At 40.6% G+C, this 24,831-nt stretch overlaps 1 protein-coding gene across 1 annotated transcript in view; it reads right to left on the bottom strand.

Annotated features, from left to right (window-relative positions):
- The window catches only part of abcb4 (ATP-binding cassette, sub-family B (MDR/TAP), member 4), a 130,878-nt gene that overhangs the window by 77,259 nt on the left and 28,788 nt on the right, over positions 1-24,831 (bottom strand). Inside the window, exons 5-7 of the mRNA XM_043690329.1 lie at positions 23,660-23,726; positions 20,170-20,361; positions 5,678-5,849 (exon numbers count right to left, since the gene is read on the bottom strand). Coding sequence (XP_043546264.1) covers positions 5,678-5,849; positions 20,170-20,361; positions 23,660-23,726 — 431 coding nt within the window. The remainder of the gene's footprint in view (positions 1-5,677; positions 5,850-20,169; positions 20,362-23,659; positions 23,727-24,831) is intronic.

A 24,831-nucleotide genomic window follows, 5' to 3' on the forward strand; every position in this document is an offset into this window, starting at 1 on the left:
TAAGGTCAAAATTGAGGATGGTCTTTGATGATTACGCACTGTTTAGCTCCATTCATGACTCCTCAGATACTGAAGCAGTCTGTGTTCAAATATAGCAAGACCTGGACAATATCCAGGCTTGGGCTAAAACGTAGCAAGTAACAATTGTGCCATTTGAGTGTCAGACTACCTCCAACAAAAGAAAATCTAATCACCCCTACACATTCAATGGCATTACCATCAGTGAATCCCCCATTATCCGGAAGTTGCTTTTGACCAGAAATCGAACTGGATTAGCCACATAGATACTGTGCCTATAGTGAAGACCAGAAGCTAGGAATTCTACAGCAAGTAACTCGCCTCTTGACTCCGCAAAGCCTGTCCAACATCAAGAAGGCACAAAGCAGGAGTGTGTTGAAATGGTCTCCACTTGCCTGCATATGCGCAGCTCCAACAACACTCAAGAAGCACAACACTAACTGGGATAATGCAGCTGGCTTCAGTGGGACTAAATCCATCACCTTCAACATTCACTCTTTCACCATCAGTGGCAACAGTGCACACTATCATTGTGTGTAGAATAGTAACTCACTAAGGCCTTTCTGGCTTGTACCTTCCAACCTCTCAACCTCTACACCTAGAAGGACAAGGACATAGATGAATGGGATAACTACCACTGGCAAATTTCCCTTGAAGCCACGTATTATCTTAACATGGAACTATATCACAATTCCTTCACTGTAGTTTAGTCAAAATCCTGAAACAGCCTTCCTAACAGCATTGTGGGTGTTCCTTCACTCCAAGGACAGCATTGGTTGAGGAAGACATTTCTCTCAGGTAACTAGGGATGGACAATATAGATTGATGGATGGCGGGCAATATGGATAAATGGATAGATGGATGAATGGGCAGACAATACAGTTAGATGGATGGATCGTTGGGCAGGTGATATGATAGATGGGTGGATGGATGGATGGGTGGGCAATATGGATGGATGGATGGATGGGCGGAAAGTATTAATGTTGTTAAGTTTCTGGAGAGATCATTCAGAGGTAATTGCCAATTACATCCAGATAGAAGAAGATACTGCTTTATTCAACTGAGTTAAATCCAAACAGATTCTGTTTGGAGCTGCACACTGGCTCAGTGATTAGCACTGCTGTCTCACAGTGCCAGGGACTCAGGTTCAATCCTAGCCTCAGACGACTGTCTGTGTGAAGTTTGCACATTCTCCCAGTGTCTGCATGGGTTTCCTCCAGGTGCTCTGGTTTCCTCCCATAATAAAGACGTGCAGGTTAGGTGAATTGGCTATGCTAAATTGCTCATTGTGTTCAGAGATGTGTGGGTTAGGTGCATTAGTCGGGGGTAAAATGTAGAGTAGTAGGGGAATGGGTCTGGGTGGGTTACTCTTTGGAGGGTCAGTGTGGACTTGTTGGGTCGAAGGGCCTGTTTCCACATTGTGTGAATTCTATAATTCTTATCAAATCATTTCACTCTGACATTACATTCATACCTGAATATCATCTTCCCCTGTTGACAAAGTGATTGATGAAATCACTCGTTGCCTTGGCTTACACTCTATTTCCTGTACATCCCTAGCCATAAACGGTTGTGAAACTTTGCTCTTTTCTCCTCATACAATGATATAATTCAACTCAATTGCCCCAGACCCTAGGACAATTATGGAACACATTTCAAAATTCACATGTTTGGTCAGTTATGGCAATCCAATCAACCTTACAGATTAATTTAATTCTCCTGCTTGGGAGAGAATATTTATTTTAAATGTCAGAGAAGTTCAACAATTTCACTTTCCTCACTTCTGAACCTTGCTGTGAATTGGGTGTTTACATTAAGGGCTTTTAATTCATAGAGGAAGCTTGTACTTTTATTTGTTTAAACAATTTAGTTAATCTGATAATACAAAAACACTAACTCATGTATTCATTTTAAATTCTGTGGGACGGCATCAATTTATCTCCATTCTGACACTCCAGTATTTGTTTTTAGTTTATAGGTTTCTCCCAACAAAGGTTTCATAGTGGTCTTGTGGTGTTTCGAAATCTTGATTGTGCCAATACTTCAAAGAGTTTTTCCTTTTGCATGGCAGTTAGCTGATGAGAAACTCCTTAATAATTACCCATTTTTTGGCAGTTGTGGCATTGTGGTCCCCCACTGGGAGGTCTTCCTTATTGTTTGGCTTGTTTGTGCTGCATCAAGGAAACTTCATGGTGTATAAACTGCTTTAAATTTCCCCTCAAGCATTTCCCCGGTTCAGATTTCCGAGCAATCTGTGCCACTTTCACTAGGATTAATTCCTCTTTAGCTTGTAAAACGGTCTTTCAAGGCTTCATTTGCTACTTCAACCATGATCTCGTCACAAATTAACTCTGGGTCCAACCTTTCTCTGCCAGCCTGTAAAGATCAGTAATGAACAAAAAAAAAATCTGTGCTTTACGCAGACCAGTTTCCTTCTATTAAACTTCACCTACTCAGTAATTCAATTTCTGTGAACACAACTAAGAGTGGTTGAAATACATCTTTAGAAAGTGCAGCTTTCTCATCAGTGTCCAGTCTAGCTACTATATGTTTGTGATAGTTCCCACAGACTAATGTAATGTACTGGCCCAAGTTTTCTCATCTTTCTTATCCAGTCCTGAAGCAGACAAAATTTTAACAGATTGTATACATTCAGTTAATTGGTTTTGAAAACGATCTGTTACTTTATTCCTAAAAATATTATAGAATAGACAGTGTAATCAATTTGTTCCTTGTCAGTCACAATAAACAGCGTGAGAAGGCAACCTATAAATACCTATTAAGAACTGCAGTTTCTGGATATAAATGTCGTGTTCAAACATTTCAGGAAACAGAGAAAATATCAGGAACTTAGAACTATCCTGCGCATTGTTCATTTATCCGATTCTTGGTCATATTTCAGAATTATATTTGCATTATAGGATTAGTTACGCAGCTTGAAAGTTTTATAGTGACTTGAACCTTCACCATAGCGTGAGATAACTATATTGACACAAGCATTTCCCCTCTCAACCAGTTTTAAAGTTCAACCAAGCCCTAGACAAAGATATTTTAACTTATCAACAGTACCATTTAAGGTCATCAAGAAGGAATTTACTTAACACGGTTTTATGTTTATTTGTCTCTCTTTGTATATGTAATATGAACAAAGATCTGACAGGATGTGTAGGATATGAAATCATTGACCTCAAAGCTGTGAATACAAAACAACCCAGTACAGAAATATTTGGAAACCTGCTGAAAATGTCACATAATGACAATAGGCAACTTCAGAGTCAACACGTCGCCTAACATTTTAAAACTTGGCAAGTATTTCAAATTATGCTTAATAAAATATATTTATTTTCATACACACTCGAGAAACCTGCTTTTCTTGTGCCCTATATTTTTACTTACAATAGTTTACTTAAATCTCATTAAGGGTTACCGGACCTGAATTGTTAACTTTGCTTTCTCTCCATCGTTACTGTCAGACCTGTGGAGTTTTCCCAGCAATTTCTGTTTATAGTTCAGATTTCTGGCATCTGCAGTTCTTTGGTTTATTTTAGTACCGGCTCATATCATACTGTTTGACAATGTCTTCAGCAACCTCCCCTAACTTCTCTCCTGGTTCCTGTTTGGTCTCATTCATATTTTGCTTACTTGACAAGTACTGAGTTCTCTCTAATCTTGGCTTCAAACCACACATCTCACCCATAACCAAGTATGAGAGCTTCTCTTCCCACTTCTCTTGAGTTCCATATTAAGTTCACCCTGGACTGCCACTGAACTCCACATTAAAATCCATTCGTGAAGAACATAAGGTAATGATTGGAAAGTGCCTCTTTTCTTTAACAGAGAAATTGCAATGGTAGTTGCAAACAGACATTAAGATTTTATATTATAATCTGGGTTTCAGCTCTGATTCATGCTTCAGTCCCTTTTTCAAAAACATATACTGCATAGTAAAAACTGCAACTTATTGCATACTTCACCTGGTATAAAATGTTGAATGTAGAAGATTTTATAATAATACAAGTTATTATTAGTGGAGATTGTTGGCAATACAACAATGCCTGCATCCCATGAACAAATAAAAAAAATTGTTTTGAGTTACAATCTGGTTTTGCTTGCTTAATTCTTCTTGAACCCTAAAATGTAAAAGCAAGGAGCTAATTGGAAAACAAAGATATTGGCAGAATTTAGTGGAGCCTGCTGCAGTGTCTGTGACTCCGAGCAGCTTGAAAATTGTCTGCATTAAAAGTGCTGAGGAAGACAGGCTGACTAGCCAGGATGTCAACAAACTGCCCCGGAGCCCATTGTATTTTAATGGTGGCTCAAAGATTACATGAAACTCATTCAGGTGTCCACCATCTCCAGAACGTTGTCCGGCATCCAAATAAAGCGGTCTTTTATTCACTGGTGTTTGGTGCATGGTCAAGGAACTACTGAAAGCCATCCCTGGGCATTACATCCAACACCCAATTTTCTCCTTCACTGGTGACCCTCTCTCTGTGACCTGCCCTTGCTCTTCTGAAATCCTGAGCCCACAACTTCTGTTCGACTGACAGTTCATGGCCAAGAGCTCTGCCCCACCTTGGAACTTGGTCGTACAGGAGGCTTGACAGTATTGTCGGTAAGTAGATGCTTTACCTCATAATTTTATCAAGATTCTTGGTAGAAGATTACACAGGGTTCCCATGGTTCTCCAAACAGTGACTAGGACCCCATAGCCAGAACTAAATTCCAATTATTATTACTGCAAGAGAAAGTGGCAATGATTTTTATGTAACATTCCCCAACCTCAACATGGGAAACAGCTAGATTTGTTAGTGTTTGCTGAACAGATTACAAATAGGGCCTCATTATGCAAGAGAACTTAAGACCTCATATTCCACATGAAAAGGATAAAAACAATAGGAATATACAGTCAATCAACAGATTTTAGGTGGGATCTACATATCAGGTTGAATGGCCAAGTTAACTTAGCCAGGAGATTCACTGCAAGGAAAGAGGAGTGAGGCTCAGACAGCCATCTTAATTAACATCATTGTCAAGGATTTATTAGATGAGGAAAGCTCTGAATGTTTTTTTTCCAGTAATTTATAAAGTTATTGCTCCTTTTCTGTATGATATCGCGCCTGACAGATTTAGATGTGTATCTTAACAATGATAATCCATGGTCCAGTGGTTTCAGCATGTATTTAGAATTGCACCCATGAAACATGCATCATTTATTCCAGGAGACGATCCACGATTGAAAAGGAAGCCTAATTTGCCTGCAATAACAAGCACCTTCATCACTAAGACCATGTTTAGCTGTCCACATTAAAACAAAATTCAACATAGCTGCCTCGAGCAACATCACAGTTTCCGATCCTGCAGGAGTAGCACATGTTCCATTAGATGGTAGTCATAATTATTGGATCTTTGCATTAATCAAGACAATAATAAGGCTTCTGACCCACAAGAAAAGTTATTATTGACTGGTTCAAAGCATAATCAACCAGGGAATGAGCTTCCTTTCATCCTACAGCAGCTGAGAAAAGCTGCAGAAGGAAACGCAAGGTAGATATTAGGGCATAATATTCATATCTCAGATGAAATGTAAGATATCATTCAAATTGTTTTAGGTAACTATATTTATGGATTAATTAAAAATGCAGTCAAACACACTAACCTTGGACCAGATTGCTGCACAAATTCCTAGAACCGGACTCACAGCCAGAATCACCAGTGCTAGTTTCCATCCTTTGATAAAGCCAACCACAAAACCCCCTATAAAGGAGGCTAGTGATTGTATCAGCAAGCCTATTTTATCACCAATTCCTTCACTTATCTTTGCAATATCACTGCAAAAGAAAGAGATTGTAACATAAGATCATCATCTGCTAAAATGTCAGTTCACTGTGAGTCATGTTCAATACAAAAACGTTTTATACAACAGGCTCTGTTAAACCTATCCCACGTCTGACTTCTGGCATGAATGCAGTTCTGGTGCCTTCAGATCATCAAAATCAGAGGCTTCCCATTCAAAATGGATGATGGCATACTCCCTCTTCCCACAAATGTATTGAGATATTTTCCCGAATCCACCTGTTCAGAGATGCAATTACACACATCTGAAACAGGTTGGTTGTGAACTCGGGTCTCCTAGTTCACAAGGACACAGACACTGTACCACAAAAATCTTCCAACAACTTAAAAACAGATTATCCAGGCATAATCAATTTGCTGTTTGTAGAAGCTGGACATGTTGTTTTGTTCCTTGCCAAACTTCAAAAGGAACTTAATTGGCTGCAAAGTGATGTGAAATATCCTGAAGTTCTGAAAGGTACCACATAAACGTAAGCCTTCCTTTTAATTTAATAGATATTACTAACAAAGGTTTTCACATGAAACAATGAAGTTTACGCTGGGTACAATATAAGTTCATAAGCCATAGGAGCAGTAGAAAGCCATTCAGTCCATTAAGCTTGCTCCACCATTTAATGAAGTCATGGCTCCTCTGATAATCCTCAATTCCCCTTTTCTGTGTTTTCCCTATAACCCTCATTTCCCTACTGACTAAAAATATCTCAGCCTTGAATAGATGTAGCCTCAACAACTTTCTGCAATAAAGAATTCAATGGATTCACTACCCTCAGAGATGGCATTCCTCATCTGTCTGAAATGTATCCAATCTCTCATTCTGAGATGATGCCCTCTGTTCCACAAAAGACTCTCCCACTAAAGGAAGCAACCTTTCCACATCTACCTTGTCAAACCCCCTAAGAATCTTGTATTTTTCAATACGTTTGCCTCTCATTCTTCTAAATTCCAAAGAATACAGGCCCAATCTACTCAACCACCTTTCAAAACACAGTTCCTCCCGACCCAGGACTCAAAATGTCAGTAGATAAGGGACCCAAAACTGTTCACAGCATTCAGTCGTGCACTGACTTATGCCTTGTAAAGTTTTGCCAAAATCTTCCTCCTTTTATATTCCATTCCATTCAAAAGAATGGACAAAATTTCATTTACCTTCTTAATTACTCACTGAACTTGGATACTAGCTTTTTGTGCTTCATGGACTAGGAATTCCAAATCCATCTGTTCCGTACTTTTCTACAGTCTTTCTTTGTTCAAATAATATTCAGCTCCTTTATTCTTCCAGTCAAAAATCTGATGATGTTTAATGATCTGGGTTTAATCAATCTCTGGTTGAATCGATAACATATTGTTTTGGCCCAAATGCATTCTATGGTTTCTTCCTCATGGCATCCTCTGGCAAACTGACTATCCTAATCTACAAGAAGATTAAAAGGCACCCGTGATTAACGTACTGCCTTTATTATACATCCTCAATTATTTCCTGACTTAGTCTCTATCCCATTGTGTAGCTACTTTAGGGGGCCTGGAAAGTACTCCTATTAATGTCTACTTTCCCTTTTTATTTCTTAATTCACCTTTATGAATTCTACATCTACCAATTCAAGACCATTTAGAGTCATAGAGATGTACAGCATGGAAACAGACCCTTCGGTCCAACCCGTCCATGCCGACCAGATATCCCAACCCAATCTAGGCCCACCTGCCAGCACCTGGCCCATATCCCTCCAAACCCTTCCTATTCATATATCCATCCAAATGCCTCTTAAATGTTGCAATTGTACCAGACTCCACCACATACTCTGGCAGTTCATTCCATACACATACCACCCTCTGCGTGAAAACGTTGCCCCTTAGGTCTCTTTTATATCTTTCCCCTCTCACCCTAAACCTATGCCCTCTAGTTCTGGACTCCCCAACCCCAGGGAAAAGACTTTGCCTATTTACCTCCCAACTCCTGTACTCAATACTCTGACCAATAAAGGAAAGCATACCAAACGCCTTCTTCACTATCCTATCTACCTGCAACTTCACTTTCAAAGAGCTATGAACCTGCACTCCAAGGTCTCTTTGTTCAGCAACACTCCCTAGGACCTTACCATTAAGTGAATTAGTCCTGCTAAGGTTTGCTTTCCCAAAGCAGCACCTCGCATTTATCTGAATTAAACTCCATCTGCCACTTCTCAGCCTATTGGCCCATCTGGTCAAGATCCTGTTGTAATCTGAGGTAACCCTCTTCGCTGTCCACTACACCTCCAATTTTGGTGTCATCTGCAAACTTACTAACTGTACCTCTTATGCTCGCATCCAAATCATTTATGTGAATGCCAAAAAGTAGAGGGGCCAGCACCGAAACTTGTGGCACTCCACTGGTCACAGGCTTCCAGTCTGAAAAACAACCCACCACCACCACCCTCTGTCTTCTACCTTTGAGCCAATTCTGTATCCAAATGGCTAGTTCTCCCTGTATTCCATGAGATCTAACCTTGCTAATCAGTCTCCCGTGGGGAACCTTGTCGAACGCCTTACTGAAGTCCATATAGATCACATCTACTGCTCTGCCCTCATCAATCTTCTTTGTTACTTCATCAAAAAATTCAATCAAGTTTGTGAGACATGATTTCCCACGCACACAGCCATGTTGACTATCCTTGCCTTTCCAAATACATGTACATCCTGTCCCTCAGAATTCCCTCCAACAACTTGCCCACCACTGAGATCAGGCTGACTGGTCTATAGTTCCCTGGCTTGTTCTTACCACCCTTCTTAAACAGTGGCACCATGTTTGCCAATTTCCAGTCTTCCGGCACCTCACCTGTGACTATCGATGATACAAATATCTCAGCAAGAGGCCCAGCAATCACTTGTCTAACTTCCCACAGCGTTCTTGGGTACACCTGATCAGGTCCTGGGGATTTATCCACCTTTAACCGTTTCAAGACATCCAGCACTTCCTCCTCTGTAATCTGGACATTTTGCAAGATGTCACCATCTAGTTCCTTACATTTTATATCTTGCATATCCTTTTCCACAGTAAAAACTGATGCAAAATATTCATTTAGTATCTCCCCCATTTTCTTTGGCTCCACACAATGGCTGCCTTGATGATCTTTGAGGGGCCATATTCTCTCCCTAGTTACTCTTTTGTCCTTAATATATTTGTAAAACCCCTTTGGATTCTTCTTAATTCTATTTGCCAAAGCTATCTCATGACCCCGTTTTGCCCTCCTGATTTCCCTCTTAATTATATTCCTACTTTCTTTTTTACTCTTCTGAGGATTCACTCGATCTATCCTGTCTATACGTGACACATACTTCCTTCTTTTTCTTAACCAAACACTCAATTTCTTTAGTCATCCAGCATTCCCGATACCTACCAGCCTTCCCTGTCACCCTAACAGGAATATACTTCCTCCTGATTCTTGTTATCTCATTTCTGAAGGCTTCCCATTTTCCAGCCATCCATTTACCTGCGAACATTTGCTTCCAATCGGCTTTCGAAAGTTCTTGCCTAATACCGTCAAAATTGGCCTTTCTCCAATTTAGAACTTCAACTTTTAGATTTGGTCTGTCCTTTTCCATTACTATTTTAAAACAAATAGAATTATGGTCGCTGGCCCCAAAGTGCTCCCCCATTGACACTTCAGTCACCTGCCCTGCCTTATTTCCCAAGAGTAGGTCAGGTTTTGCATCTTCTCTAGTCGGTACATCTACATACTGAATCAGAAAATTGTCTTGTACACACTTAAGAAATTCCTCTCCACCTGAACCTTTCACACTATGGCAGTCCCAGTTGATGTTTGGAAAGTTAAAATCCCCTACCATAACCACCCTATTATTCTTACAGATAGCTGAGATCTCCATACAAATTTGTTTCTCAATTTCCCTCTGACTATTGGGGGGACTATAATACAATCCCAATAAGGTGATCATCCCTTTCTTATTTCTCAGTTCCACCCAAATAACTTCCCTGGATGTATTTCCAGGAATATCCTCCCTCAGCACAGCTGTAATGCTATCCCTTATCAAAAATGCCACTCCCCCTTCTCTCTTGCCTCCCTTTCTATCCTTCTTGTAGCATTTGCATCCTGGAACATTAATCTGCCAGTCCTGCCCATCCCTGAGCCAAGTTTCCATAATTGCTATGATATCCCAGTCCCATGTTCCTAACCATGCCCTGAGTTCATCTGCCTTCCCTAATATGCCCCTTGCATTGAAATAAATGCAGTTTAATTTATTAGTTCTACCTTGTCCCTGCCTGCCCTGACTGTTTGACTCACTTCTGTTCTCAGCTGTACCTGTCTCAGATCGATCTCTTTCCTCACTACCTCCCTAGGTTCCCCCCCCCCCTCCCCTTACTAGTTTAAATCCTCCCAAGCACAGTTCTAGCAAATCTCCCTGCCAGTATATTAGTCCCCTTCCAATTTAGGTGCAATCCATCCTTCTTGTACAGTTCACTTCTACCCCAATAGAGATTCCAATGATCCAAAAATGTGAATCCTTCTCCCATACACCAGCTCCTCAGCCATGCATTCATCTGCTCTATCCTCCTATTCTGGCACTCACTAGCTCGTAGCACCGGGAGTAATCCAGATATTACTGCCCTTGAGGACCTCCTTTTTAAATTCCTGCCTAACTCTCTGTAATCTCCCTTCAGACTCTCAACCTTTTCCTTTCCCATGTCGTTGGTTCTAATGTGGACAATGACCTCCTGCTGGTCCCTCTCCCCCATGAGAACATTCTGCACCCTCTCTAAGACATCCTTGATCCTGGCACCAGGGAAACAACACATCATTCTGTTTTTTCCCTGCTGGCCACAGAAACGTCTGTCTGTACCTCAGACTAGAGAATCCCCTAACACAATTGATCTCTTGGAAGCCAACGTACCCCTTGTTGCATTACAGCCAGTCTCAATACCAGAAACTTGGCTGTTCGTGCTACGTTCCCCTGAGAATCCATCACCCCCTACATTTTCCAAAACAGCATATCCACAAAAGACTCCTGCTCTAGCTGCCTACCTCTCTTACCCTTCCTGGAGTTAACCCATCTATGTGACTGTATCTGAGACTTTCCTCCCCTTCTATAACTGCCATCCATCATGTACTGTAGCTGTTGCAAATTCCTCATCGCTTCTATTTGTCTCTCCAACCGATCCACTTGATCTGATAAGATTTGCATCCAACAGCATTTATGGCAGATATAATCCACAGTAACCCTTAAACTCCCACATCTGACAAGAAGTACATATCACTTCAAAGGCCATTTTTGCTCCTTCACAATCTACAGACCCAGAAAATGACACTGTCTTATTCCTCGACAAACACTGTCCCAGGTTAAATTAATAGCTATGGCTTATATTTTAAGTTTAATCAAGAGACTTATCTCCAAAAACATATAATGAGGAAATAATCCACTGTAGCCACTACTGCAGCCTTTCTATTGGACAGACTTAAAACAACAATTAACTTATCTGATTCTGTGCTGTGAACTTCACCCAAGTTCCTCCAAGATTAGTTGTGAATTTCACTGTTTGTTAATTTTCCCAGATGCACTCCGATGTCCAGCGATACACGAATTCAAACAGCAAAGGCAGTAACTGTGCAGGTTCTCTCTCTCTCTTTCCTGCACTGTCCTCACCATGTGCTTCCTTTGTCTGCTCTTCTCCCTTTTAAACTGCTGTTGTTTTGACTTTTTTTTTCCAAAGTTCCAAAACAATGCAACAGCATAGAAAACAGTAATTGCTGCTCCTGGAATTCGGGTAAATCACCTCCAAAACCCAAAATACCTCAAAAAAAAGGAGCAGCTCTTCCATCCCATACCAACAATGCTACACCATTACCCTTCACTTCTTGCAGGTTCTTTTGAAGAGACACACCCCCCCGAATATTTAATTCCCAACTGTGATTTCCTTGTAATTATGTAGCCGTATAGACTATAAGATCATACCAGTTAACCAGTATCGTACCATTAATTTTTTTGTTATAAATACTATTAGCATTCAAATAAGAGATCAATTTTGCACTTTTACCCTCTTTTCTGATCCTACTTACTGCAATTTTATCTGTTTTTGTGTACTCCTGTCATACTCTGGGTATCATTGTAGCTGCCCTGTAATGCTGTCATATCCATTTGTTTTGTGAGTCTTCATTTCCCCTCTCCCAAAGGAACCTCTAATTAGTTTAAAGCCTTCTCTACAGCCCAAGTTTGTTTGATATTCCATGTTTCAAGTAAAGTCCATCCCACCAGAACAGCTTACATTCAGCCCAGTACTGCTGCCAGAATCCCACGCAAAAACAATGAAGTCCGACTTAAAAGCAAGATGCACCCGATTGCATATTAGTTTGTGAATCGCCATTGGAAATAAGCAGGTCTCAAACATGTGTAGCTCACCCAGCCATTTCACAGTCATTTCAAAGAGCCATCCTCATCCCTGTGAGTCTGGTGTCACATGTCAGCAATGCTAGGTAATTTTGTTCTAATCCAGAGTGCCGCTTGTCAACACTAGTACTGTTAAAAGGAAATGTTGTGGTTCTGTTCGCCGAGCTGGGAATTTGTGTTGCAGACATTTCGTCCCCTGTCTAGGTGACATCCTCAGTGCCTCCTGTGAAGCGCTTCTGTGATGTTTCCTCCGGCATTTATAGTGATTTGTACCTGCCGCTTCTGGTTGTCAGTTCCAGTTGTCCGTTGCAGTGGCCGGTATATTGGGTCCAGGTCGATGTGCTTATTGATTGAATCTGTGAATGAGTGTCATGCCTCTAGGAATTCCCTGGCTGTTCTCTGTTTGGCTTGTCCTATAATAGTAGTGTTGTCCCAGTCAAACTCATGTTTGCTTGTCACCTGAGTGTGTGGCTACTAAGGATTGCTGGTCATGTCGTTTCGTGGCTAGTTGGTGTTCATGGATGCGGACCGTTAGCTGTCTTCCTGTTTGTCCTATGTAGTGTTTTGTGCAGTCCTTGCATGGGATTTTGTACACTACGTTGGTTTTGCTCATGCTGGGTATCGGGTCCTTCGTTCTGGTGAGTTGTTGTCTGAGAGTGGCTGTTGGTTTGTGTGCTGTTATGAGTCCTAGTGGTCGCAGTAGTCTGGCTGTCAGTTCAGAAATGTTTTTGATGTATGGTGGTGTGGCTAGTCTTTTGGGTTGTGGCATGTCCTCATTCCATTGTCTTTCCCTTAGACATCTATCGATGAAATTGCGGGGGTATCCATTTTTGGCGAATACATTGTATAGGTGTTCTGCTTCCTCTTTTTGCAGTTCTAGTGTACTGCAGTGTGTTGTGGCCCTTTTGAATAGTGTCTTGATGCAACTTCTTTTGTGTGTGTTGGGGTGGTTGCTTTCATAGTTTAGGACTTGGTCTGTGTGTGTGGCTTTCCTGTATACCTTTGTGGTGAATTCCCCGTTAGGTATTCTCTGTACCATCACGTCTAGGAATGGGAGTTGGTTGTCCTTTTCTTCCTCTCTAGTGAATCGGATTTCTGTGAGTGTGGCGTTGATGATCCGGTGTATGTTTTCTATTTCTGTGTTTTTAATGATTACAAAGGTATCATCTACACGTCTGACCCAGAGTTTGGGTTGAATTTGCAGTAAGACTGTTTGTTCTAACCTTTGCATTACCACTTCTGCTATGAGTCCGGAGATGGGTGAGCCCATGGGTGTGCCGTTGATTTGTTCATATATTTGGTTGTTGAATGTGAAGTGTGTTGTGAGGCACAGGTCCAGTAGTTTGAGTATGCAGTCTTTGTTGATAGGTTCCCCGTCTTGTTGCCTGGAGGAAGAACGCCTCATCTTCCGCCTCGGAACACTTCAACCCCAGGACATCAATGTGGACTTCAACAGTTTCCTCATTTCCCCTTCCCCCACCTCACCCTAGTTCCAAACTTCCAGCTCAGCACTGTCTCCATGACTTGTCCGGACTTGTCCTACCTGCCTATCTCCTTTTCCACCTATCCACTCCACCCTCTCCTCCCTGACCTATCTTCTTCATCCCCTCCCCCACTCATCCATTGTACTTTATGCTACTTTCTCCCCACTCCCACCCTCCTCTAGCTTATCTCTCCACGCTTCAGGCTCACTGCTTTTATTCCTGATGAAGGGCTTTTGCCCGAAACGTCGATTTTGAAGATCCTTGGATGCTGCCTGAACTGCTGTGCTCTTCCAGCACCACTAATCCAGAATCTGGTTTCCAGCATCTGCAGTCATTGTTTTTACCTCATCTGTTTTGTATGTCCAGCAGGTTGGCTATTGTTTCTCTGGCTAGGTCAAAAGTAAATTCCTACTTTAAATTAAACTTGCCTAAAGGTCAAATAAAATCAAAGTGCTGGAGAAACTCAGCAGATCTGGCAGCATCTGAGGAGATAAAGCAGAGTCAATCTTTCAGCTACAGAGGCTCTTCCCCAGAACATTGTTTTGGTATGATGCAGGGAGAAACTGAAGGAGATGGCCAAGAGCTGGTGCTCAGCCCCCACAATATAGAGGTCAGCAACCCCCAGACAACAATAGCACCACCCTTGTTCACAGGTTTGATGACTAAGTCAGGACTGAATCAGAGAGTATGGAGTGCATTGAGTTCAGCAGAAGATAGGTTCAAATGGGTTGTTGGTTGGTGGTGGTGGTGTATGTATGTATGTGGGGAAGGGGCAGAGAAATTAAGGTGACCACAGTCAAGTTTCCAGTTCTTAATGAACAGGTCGAGTCCAGGTCATAGGCCAGAGGGAGGGATCCAGGTGGAGAGAGCGTCTGGGAGGTGGACGAAGGGATCTGTGGGACAGGGAGAGGCCTCTTGTCTAAAGAAATACGCACAAAGGCAGAGGAAGATGATGATATCCTCAGAACGTAACATCTAAGTTGAACTCTGACACTCATTCTAAATCTGAGCATCAACCATTAACCTTGTCATCAAATACTCACTTCACCTTAAAGCTTTCTCCTGGGAGAGAGCAGCTAAAAAATCTCGGCCAATCATGGGACAGAAACCTGGAAAATTCCTTTCAATGACCTCTTTAGGTGACTGAAACTGTTCCAGGAGATACTTTTGGATTTACATTTGAGCAGGGAAAAACAAACAGAAAATCTGCAAAATCCCAGAGAATGCAGGATGGATCAAATGATAAAAGGTTTTATCTTGTAAAGCCAGAAAGGAGAAGTGATGAGTCAGACGAAGAAAGACAAGGACAGTGCTAACGTCCTTAAATGTGAATCTCAGAGGCCCCGGATTCATATCTTACCACAGCAGCTAGCTAAAATTAAATTCAATTAATAAACCTGGAATTGCAAATGTTGAAGGTAATGGTGACCTTGAAATAATGATGAGTTATTCAAACCACTTATGTGGTTCCCTGACATCATTTAGGGAAAAAATGTGCTGACCTGGTTTGGCCATGTGACTCCAGATTCATAATCATTTGCTATTCACTTCCCTCTGAAATGGCCTAAAAAGCCACTCTGTTCAGGGGTAATCCAGGATGAGCACTAAATGCTAACAATAAACATCCCAATTTCACAAAAGGATAAACAAAAAAATCTCTTTGGGTGTGTGAATGACAGGATAGCTTCCATCTCAATGTAAAGTGAAGAAAATGAGAAAACTGCAGGAAACAATCTCTTGCTTTTCTAGTCCTGCATTTCTCCTCATTCTGATGAAACGTCAGAGTGGGATACATTTGAACTGAGTTTTTAAATCAAGGTGATGGGACCTAGTCCTTTAATCATGCCCACCACTATCTTCAATTCTATAGTCAATTGAAGGCCAAAGCTGACTCTCACAGCCCAATCAGGGACAGTAACTAGGCCCTCAGTGCAAAAGGGCCAGTGGGAGGTATTGTAGTACTCAGCAATCAGAACGCCCACACTGGACAAGGTGTGGGAGCTGCCCGTCTGACTTGGAGACAGTGAGAGGGAAGGCCTGGTAAGTTTGTTTTCACTTTTTCTAAATCAACAGTTAACTAGCTGTGATCCTTGAGGACCATCCCTCCAGGAGACCGTCAGCAGCCACTACTATAACCCCCAGCCACTGGGTGCAATCTTAATGGGCACATTGTTTGAAAATGCTTGGACTTTTGCTAGCTCCCTGCAAAAAGTGGATCAACCTGAGCTACACTCAATAAAAATAGACATGATCCTCACAGCAAGACAAATATAAATGCCGTTCTCTGACCTCAGAAAGGCCAAGGACAGGAGCAACCAGGAGGAATTATGAAGCGCCCTTCTCAAATCTGGCTACTCACAGAAATCCTTCACCATCTTCCATCTGCTGTACAACAACAAAGACCTATGTCATTGCACCAATGCCCTTCTTCATCTTCTTCGCTGCAACATTCCATTTCACATCCACAAAGATTCCCTTCGAATTTGAGCTACATTACAGGACAAGCAGGAAACTGTTGTGATTGTAACAAGGCTAGTCAAGTGGACCTCATAGAAGATAAGTTCCCTGATTGGGGCTGTTAATCTGGTCCCATCAGGGAGCCTTGGCTAACAGTTAGAAACAGCAGTGTCAGACATCCTGACACTCAGAGCTGGCTCTGAGGGAGCTGGATCATTGTCAAGGACTCTCCACATGTAAATAAAGAAGGACTTGGTGACGGGGTATCGGCCTCTGTGGAGTTATTTCAGAAACTATTTAACCTGTATCACCTACAGTCCAGGATAAAAACCACCTCAACTTCTGTCACAGAGCTGCCATTAGAAGATAATGCTCGTTTATGCTCAGAGGCCAAGCTCCAAACCACTATCCATGAACTCACAAAGGGCTATCAGAGACTGAGTCTTAGATGAAACTGGAAACACGATTGGTTTTATTCTGTTACAAAAGGGATCAGCGGGTAGTGGAAGAATAAGGTTGATTAGTTGGCTAGAGACAGACGAGAGAGTAAAGGAGATTAGATGTCTTGTAGAACAAATGGCAAATGTGGTTCTTAATGCAATATCTGATCAAATGCTGCTTTGATGACAAGGACAGCCACCTTCACCTCACCAATGAAGTTCACCTCTTTAGTCCATGTAAATTATGAACTGCACCAATCCCTGCATAGATCCCTGTAGAATGATATTTTTCACTTCTTTACAGTCTGAGCAGTTACCTTTACCCTTGCTCTTTATTTTCTCGTTTAAGTCAGCTAGCTAACCATGCTGTCACATTTCCCCTGACCATCCTGGTCATGAATGTGCTGTGATGTATTTTATTGGTCTACTACATTACTGTGGTCTACTCTTTCTATTGCTTCTTCAAAGAATTCAGTAAACTTTAACCGTGACCTTCTCCTCACAAATCCATGTGACTGTTCTTTACTATATTTTTAGCTGTGAGTTTTGAGTTTATTACATCCTTGAATATGATTCTATCATTTGTACTTCCCCGAACTTGTTTTATCTCCTTTTCTTTGTATAGGAATATTATTAGCTGTGTTTATTTATTTATTTTTCTCCAGTCTTCTGAGACTAAATCAATTATCAATGATTGTTTCATTTACACCATAGTGCCTCTAGTACCTCTTTTAGCATGTATAAAACTAAAAGGCATTAAAATCTAGTAGATTTAATTTTCTTTCTCCTGGAGATGTGAAATATGTTGCCCAAATTCTGGTCTTTTCTTCTAATATAGCTTTGGTGTATACTAAAGCAAAATAATCATTCAATACTTTTGTAAATAGTAGTATGTAAGCATAGAACTAGGAGTCACTTGTTTTTATAGAGAGTCGGGATTATGAAACCAGTTGCTTGTTTGTGCAGTGAGCATAAATTCAATGGACATGTTCAAAATGGTCCCTACTTGATGCATGCTTACACTTAGAAGGGACTTAAGTATTGCATCTATGCCCCCAATCATCTTAGTCTCCCCCAGTCATTTGATCACCTTTGGATCAAAGAATACTGTCCCAGACTATTAGCTTACATTTTCTTGACTGTCTCAGGTGCTTTCAGGGCTAATGAGTGGGTGGTGAAGAGCAATGGGGTTTAAGATGTGCACAAGTTGAAACTTGATTGTAATGGAGAGGTGTGATAGATCAGCTGGTATTTTCCTGTTTGTTTTTGCATGTTTTGCATTTGAGTGCAGAGCTAGAAGACACATTCAAGTCAACAAACCTCAACTGAGTCTTGAGGTTAGAAGATGCACAGTTGTTTACGGTCTTTAAATGTTGGATAAATATTTATGATGAAAATGAAGTTTCCACTTAAATATAGACCTGGTTGATAAAATAGCCTTTGAGACACAATGTTAACATGTTAATGGGACTCAAGCAGGAAGAGGTGTTTCACCATCATATTAAAAATTCTAAAACAGAGAAATCTATACAGACCCTTAAGGATGCTGCTTGTTCAGTACATGTGCACAGTTTCCCATGGTCAAAACAAAGACCAATTTCTAATAATTAATAGTTTGAGAAAGTCAAATCTTAAGGACCCTCAAATGTATACAAGAATATTGCTGAGATTAATCTGCTAAAGCAGATCTTCAGGTACAACAGAACAAGATTAAATTATAAAAATGTGGTAAACATTTCGGAATGTGGGGAAACTTGACCATAATTCCTTGAGGTTTAATTTATTTGAGAAGAAGCCCAAACAAAACCAAATATTCTTGAACTGAAGAAGAAATGTGCTTGATGGGCGTAATGACCTTTTCACGTTTATGTTCCCCAAACATTTTTAACTGAGAAACAGCACTGATATAGGAAACAGACCTGACTGGAATACACAGTTATTCAGAAAAAAAAGAGCAATAGTACAGCAGATATACTGTATTTATACAAAAAAAACACAGAAATTGCTGGGTAAACTCAGCAGATCTGGCTTCACCTGTGAAGAGAAAGCAGAGTTAATGTTTCAGTTACCTTTCTTCAGAACTGATTGTAGTCAGGAAAAGGTTCGTATATATGCTGAAGATGGGGTGGGGAAAAGGTGGAAGGAGTAAACGACAGGTGGAGATGGAGCCCAGAGAGAGAGAGAGAGAGAGAGAGAGAGAAACAGTTGGGCAGACAATACAATGGGTAAAGGTCAGCCTGGTGGAATGAATAGTTGCTAATGGGGACTATTAGTGGCTGACAATGGGTTGTTTGTGACTGCAGACTGTGATGATAAGGCCTAGTGTGTGGGGACTGGGAGTGGAGCACTGTGGCAAACCCGAGGCAGAGATGTTGGCAGGGAACACAGTGGTGTGTTGAGATGGCAGGCAACTGGAGTACAGGGTCATTTTCAATAATCTTTTAAAATATTAGAAATCAAAATATTTAACTTGGCAAGGCGGGAGATCAGAAGGAGGAAAGAAATTAAGAAAAGCGTCACAATTACAGAATTACATGAATCAATAAAATCTTCATTCAGTCTAGCAGAATGAATGAAGATTCTTTTACATACTAGCTGGTAAAACCAAAATTTTATCTCAATCCAGTTAGAACAAAGAACAAGACAGCACCGGAACAGGCCTTTCAGCCCTCCAAACCTGTGCCGACACATTTTGCCCTCCCACACTAAAAGATCTGTCTTCACTTCCAGGATCTGTATCCCTTTATTCCCTTCCTATTCATCCAGGTGTTTCTTGAATGCTGCTTTTGTGTCTGCTTCCACCACCTCTTCTAGCAGGGTGTACCATGCACTCATCACCCCATGTGAAATTCTTGCATCGCACATCTCTTTTAAACATCCTCCCCTCTTCACATTGAACCTTGTCCACTAGTAACTGACCCCTCCACCCTGGGAAAAAAGCCTCATACTTTCCACTCAATCCATGCCATTCAAAATTTTTAAAAACTTCTATCAGGTCACCCTCAACCACCTGCAATCCAGTGAAAACAAACCCAGACTATCCAACCTTTCTTCATAGTTAAAATCCCCCATGACCAAGCGATATCCTGGTAAACGTTTTCTGTACCCTCTCCAAAGCATCCACATCCTTTTGGTAGTGTGGTGACCAGAACTGTCCTTGTTTATTTGGTATCCCAGAATAAGCCTCAGTCACAATGAGAAATCTAACACAAATGGATCGGGGGGAAGTGTGCCTTTTTGACTTTTGACCAAAAGGTATTGTTGGACGAAAAGAGGAAGGCCTTAATCTGAATCAAAATGCTACATTTACAAGCGACCGTAGTGTAATCCTATTTTTTACTTTAAAATAGAGAATTCCACTCATCAGCACTAAAGCATCATAGTAAATAAAAAAATTTGATTAATTAGAATAATGATTGAAATTAATCTACAAGAGAAATTAAAGTTCTGTTTGTATATTAATGGCAGAGTGAGTCAAATGAAAGCACATACATATTTAGTTAGGTACCAGAGAATTAAAGACTGCATTTGTGATCACTTACTCTGTTAGACGGGTGTTGAGTTCGCCAATCTGAATTACATCAAACCATCCTATTTCCTGCCGTAACAATGAATGAAAAAAAGTCTTTCTTATCTTTTGTGTCTGTCTTGCTGCAGTTAATGACCAGAAGGAAACTTGGATATAGGCTGCAACCAGAACAGCTGCCCCTAAGCCCACGTAGTAATAGGAAAATCTGCAAGTCAGGAAAAGATAAATATTCTGTTGAAAGTGAAGCATGTTTTCAGTACGTAGTCAATAAATAGCACTTCAAATAGTCGAGTAATTGCTAGTAATTTCATTCCTCTTTAACTTGCATTACCAATAACTTTGCAATCATTATTACCAACCTCACCCCTGTGGAAATTTTCAACTTTGTTGCCTGGGTGGGACCTTGATTGGCACAGAATAACTGACCACCCTTTTGTAGAATTTGCCTGTAAATTCATGAATGGAAATTGGGAAGCTTATCCAAAGGGTCAGAGAAATGGCTAAGTTACCACTCAGGTAGCAATGGTAAAAAATCCTTGACCTGTATCTTTTGCTAAGGCTATTATTGTGGTAAAAATGGTAAAATTGTAAAGCATTGCGTTGTCACTTTAAAAGATGATGTTCTTTTCAGGATTTAGAGTTAAAATGGAATTTTGAACAGGAGTTAAAGTGCAGGTGCATGAACTGAAACATCAGACAACAGTTTAAATTCAGCCAAAAAAAACTTGGAAACCAAGGACCAATTAAATTTAAATCTGATGGTGTTGACCAATCAGCTTGACCAATCAGATTGTAAAGAAATTAGTATGTCTCCACAGGTATAAAGTTGGAGGAAACTGGACAGATAGGGGAGAGCCAACTGCCATCTGAAGAGATAAGAACTTTGCAGCTCTCAGAAAGAAAAAACAGCAGCTTTCTATTAAGGTATATGGCACATCTAGCAAATATTCTTGAGATCAAAAGATTATTGAGAAGGTATTTTGGACAGAAGAAGACACAGAAATTTCAGGAGGCTCCATTCTGTTTGAACTTTGAGTGACTAAGTTTTAATTTATTATTCTTATTACTTGGATTTATACAAGTGGAACTTGTGTTATTGAAGCAGCATACCATTAGAATTTAATTCAGTTAGGGCATAGGTACTAGTTAGAGAGTACCTGTTAAGTTTCTTAGGAATTGTGTTAATTTGTTCACTGTTGATAAACAAATTGCTACTTGTTAATCATAGAGTGGACAAAAGGATTCCATTTCATTTAACCACTCCTTTATAAGGGATTGGATGATGAAAGGTAAGTTATACCCCTTGTCACATGTCTTTTAACAGATTTATGAGGTGAGGTAGTCCTCTCTGGGTGGTTTGGTTTGAATTATCCAACTATTTCATCAAACTATATGTTTTAACACACCTCCAGAGCAGATGGAACTTGAATAATGATCTCCTGCCCTAGCGGTACAATATTACCACTGCATCACATAAATCCTATATGATGTCTACATACCTTGGGTGTCAGTGACTAAAAGTCTAATGTACTATGCATTGCACCAAAGAACTAGATACTACATTTACCTGTATACCTGCCTTTTAAACTCTGTATTTGTGATCATTATTCTAGTCAACAATGCCAAAATCTTTTAAAGTGAGTCTTTTAAATTTAATTTTAGTCCAAAAACTTTCCTTGTAAATACGACATTGTTTGTATAATATGTTCACACATTAACTTTTGTGCATAACTGTGCATAACAAAATATTTTATTTCAATTCCTTTCAGTTTTTAAGTGAGCTTTGAAAAGATTTGTAGCTTAGGTTGAGGTTCTGGATGTAGGTTTGCTTGCTGAGCTGGAAGGTTCATTTCCAGACGTTTTGTCACCCTTACTAGGTAACATCCTCAGTGGGCCTCCGGGCGAACACTGTTGATAATTCCTGCTTTCTATTTATATGTTTGGGTTTCTTTGGGTCGGTGATGTCATATCCTGTGATGACGTCATTTCCTGTTTTTTTTCTCAGGTGGTACTAGATAGGGTTAACTCGATATGTTTGTTGATAGAGTTCCAGTTGGAATGCCATGCTTCTAGGAATTCTTGTGCGTGTCTCTGTTTGGCTTGTCCTAGGATGGATGTGTTGTCCCAGTCGAAGTGGTGTCCTTCCTTATCGGTATGTGAGGATACTAATGAGACAGGGACATGTCGGTTTGTAGCGAGTTGATGTTCATGTATCCTAGTGGCTAGTTTTGTGCCTGTTTTCCAACGTAGTGTTTGTTACAGTCCTTGCATGGTACTTTGTAAATAACATTAGTTTTGCTTGTTCTCTGTATAAGGTCTTTCAAGTTCATTATCGGCTGTTTTAGTGTATCGGTGGGTTTGTGGACTACCATGATGCCAAGGGGTCTGAGTAGGCTGGCAGTCATTTCCATGATGTCTTTGATGTAGGGGAGAGTGGCTAGGGTTTCTGGATGTATTTTGTCTGCTGTTTGGGTTTATTGCTGAGAAATCTGTGGACTGTAATCATTAGGTACCCATTCTTTTTGAATACCCTGTATAGGTGATTTTCCTCTGTTCTGCATAGTTCCTTTGTGCTGCAGTGTGTGGTGGCTCATTGAAATAATGTTCTGATGCAGCTTCATTTATGTGCATCAGAACATTATTTCAATGAGCCACCACACACTGCAGCATGGAGGAACTACGCAGAGCAGAGGAAAATCACCTATACAGGGTATTCAAAAGGAATGGGTACCTAATGATTACAGTCCAGATTTCTCAGCAAAAAACCCAAACAAGTAGACGAAATACGTCCAGAAACCCTAGCCACTCTCCCCTACATCAAAGACATCATGGTAATGACTGCCAGACTACTCAGACCCCTTGGCATCATGGTGGCTCACAAACCAACCAACACACTAAAACAGCCGGTAATGAACTTGAAAGACCTTATACAGACAACAAGCAAAACTAATGTTATTTACAAAATACCGTGCAAGAACTGTAACAAACACTACGTTGGACAAACAGGCACAAAACTAGCCACCAGAATACATGAACATCAACCAGCCACAAACCGACATGACCCTCTCTCACGAGTAAACTTACATACAGATAAGGAAGGACACACTTCAACTGGGACAACCCATCCAAATGAGGACAAGCCAAAGAGAGACACTCACGAGAATTCCTAGAAGCATGGCATTCCAACTGGAACTCTATCAACAAACACATCGAGTTAGACCCCATCTACCACCCCCTGAGAAAAAGAATGGGAAATGACATCACCAACCCAAAGAAACCCAAACATATAAATAGAAAGCAGGAATTATCAGCAGTGCTTCACCCAGAGGCTCACTGAAGATGTTACCTAGTCGGGTGACGAAACGTCTGGAAATGAAATTTCTAGCTCAGCGAGCAAACCTACACCTAGTTTTTAAGTAATTACAACTGGATCAAGTTACCAGCAGCTACATACAGATCACCGTAGCAAGTAATACAACTGTGTATGCTTGAAGACTTCATACCTTGTCATCTGTTCCTCTAATGTCTCGGAAGCATTACTACTCACTTGAACATACTGTTCTCCAAAAGCTGTCAATGTAAGTACATTAATCATTAAATATCAAGCATACAATTCTTTGAAACAAAATACAAATCAGTTTTCTCAAATGTTAGCCAGGGAGCCAATTCCCTGAGAGATAACTATAAGGCAAGCAACAGCGTTTCCATTTTTGAAATAACTGGTTAATCTTCTTTGGATTTAAACACATACATTGTTAGGTTGAGCAGCATCTTTAGGTTGAGCCAGAGTTAATCAAACCATTAATGATGCAAGAAGACAGCAGAGAGGAGAGATGAGAGGGACTTGGAGTGAAAGAAAGAGTGACACTGTTTATATTTAATCATAGCCATAACTTCCAGTAGTCTCCTTTTGTAGCAGTGATCTTTACAGTGGGAAAAGGTTAGCAACAAATTGTGACAAGAAAGTCACAAGCAGAAGTGAAATTGTACAGAATAAAGTCAATTATAGTCTGATATATAGTCAGATGACCTCGCTAGAGCTGTTATCATCAACATAATACAGGAGGTAAATCACAATTTAGTTGGAGCTGTTCTGTCAACAGGATCAATAATTATAAGGTGCTCTGACTGAAGGGATCATTTGCAGTTATTGGTTAATTTGTTAAATAAATTTTTAGAGTTGTTAAACTCACTCAATTCTCACAAGAAATTTCAAGTCCAAAATCCACAGTCCATGATGACCATGTTCACACTGTCTAATATTTTGCACTTGCCACGGTTTGAGTCGTCAATGAGCAAACATCAACTTATTAATTGTGCAATCACAGGCAAAGTCTGGTACTTGCTCCCCACCACCCACCCAATCCAATAACACGATATCTGCTGGGTGGAGGGGTTAACATGAGGATGTCCAGTCTGCTATCAACCGCACCACAGAAACCTTGGGAGCTCCTCCATCAAAAGGTTAATCTTGATTTGGTTTCTCAGTTTTGCCAGGATGGAGGCCTGGAACGCATCGAAACACCAAAGCAGCTTTTTATCCTCTCATGGCTGTTTGGAAGATGTCACAAACAATACAGGCACAATTTAATAGAAATTCTCATTGGTGTCACTTGCAAAGAATTTTAGAGTCTTTTGCTTTTCTGAATGCTTTCTAAAGCTTTAGAACATAAGT

This window comes from Chiloscyllium plagiosum, chromosome 5 (assembly GCF_004010195.1).
Source record: "Chiloscyllium plagiosum isolate BGI_BamShark_2017 chromosome 5, ASM401019v2, whole genome shotgun sequence".
In the NCBI taxonomy this organism is placed as follows: Eukaryota; Metazoa; Chordata; class Chondrichthyes; order Orectolobiformes; family Hemiscylliidae; genus Chiloscyllium; species Chiloscyllium plagiosum.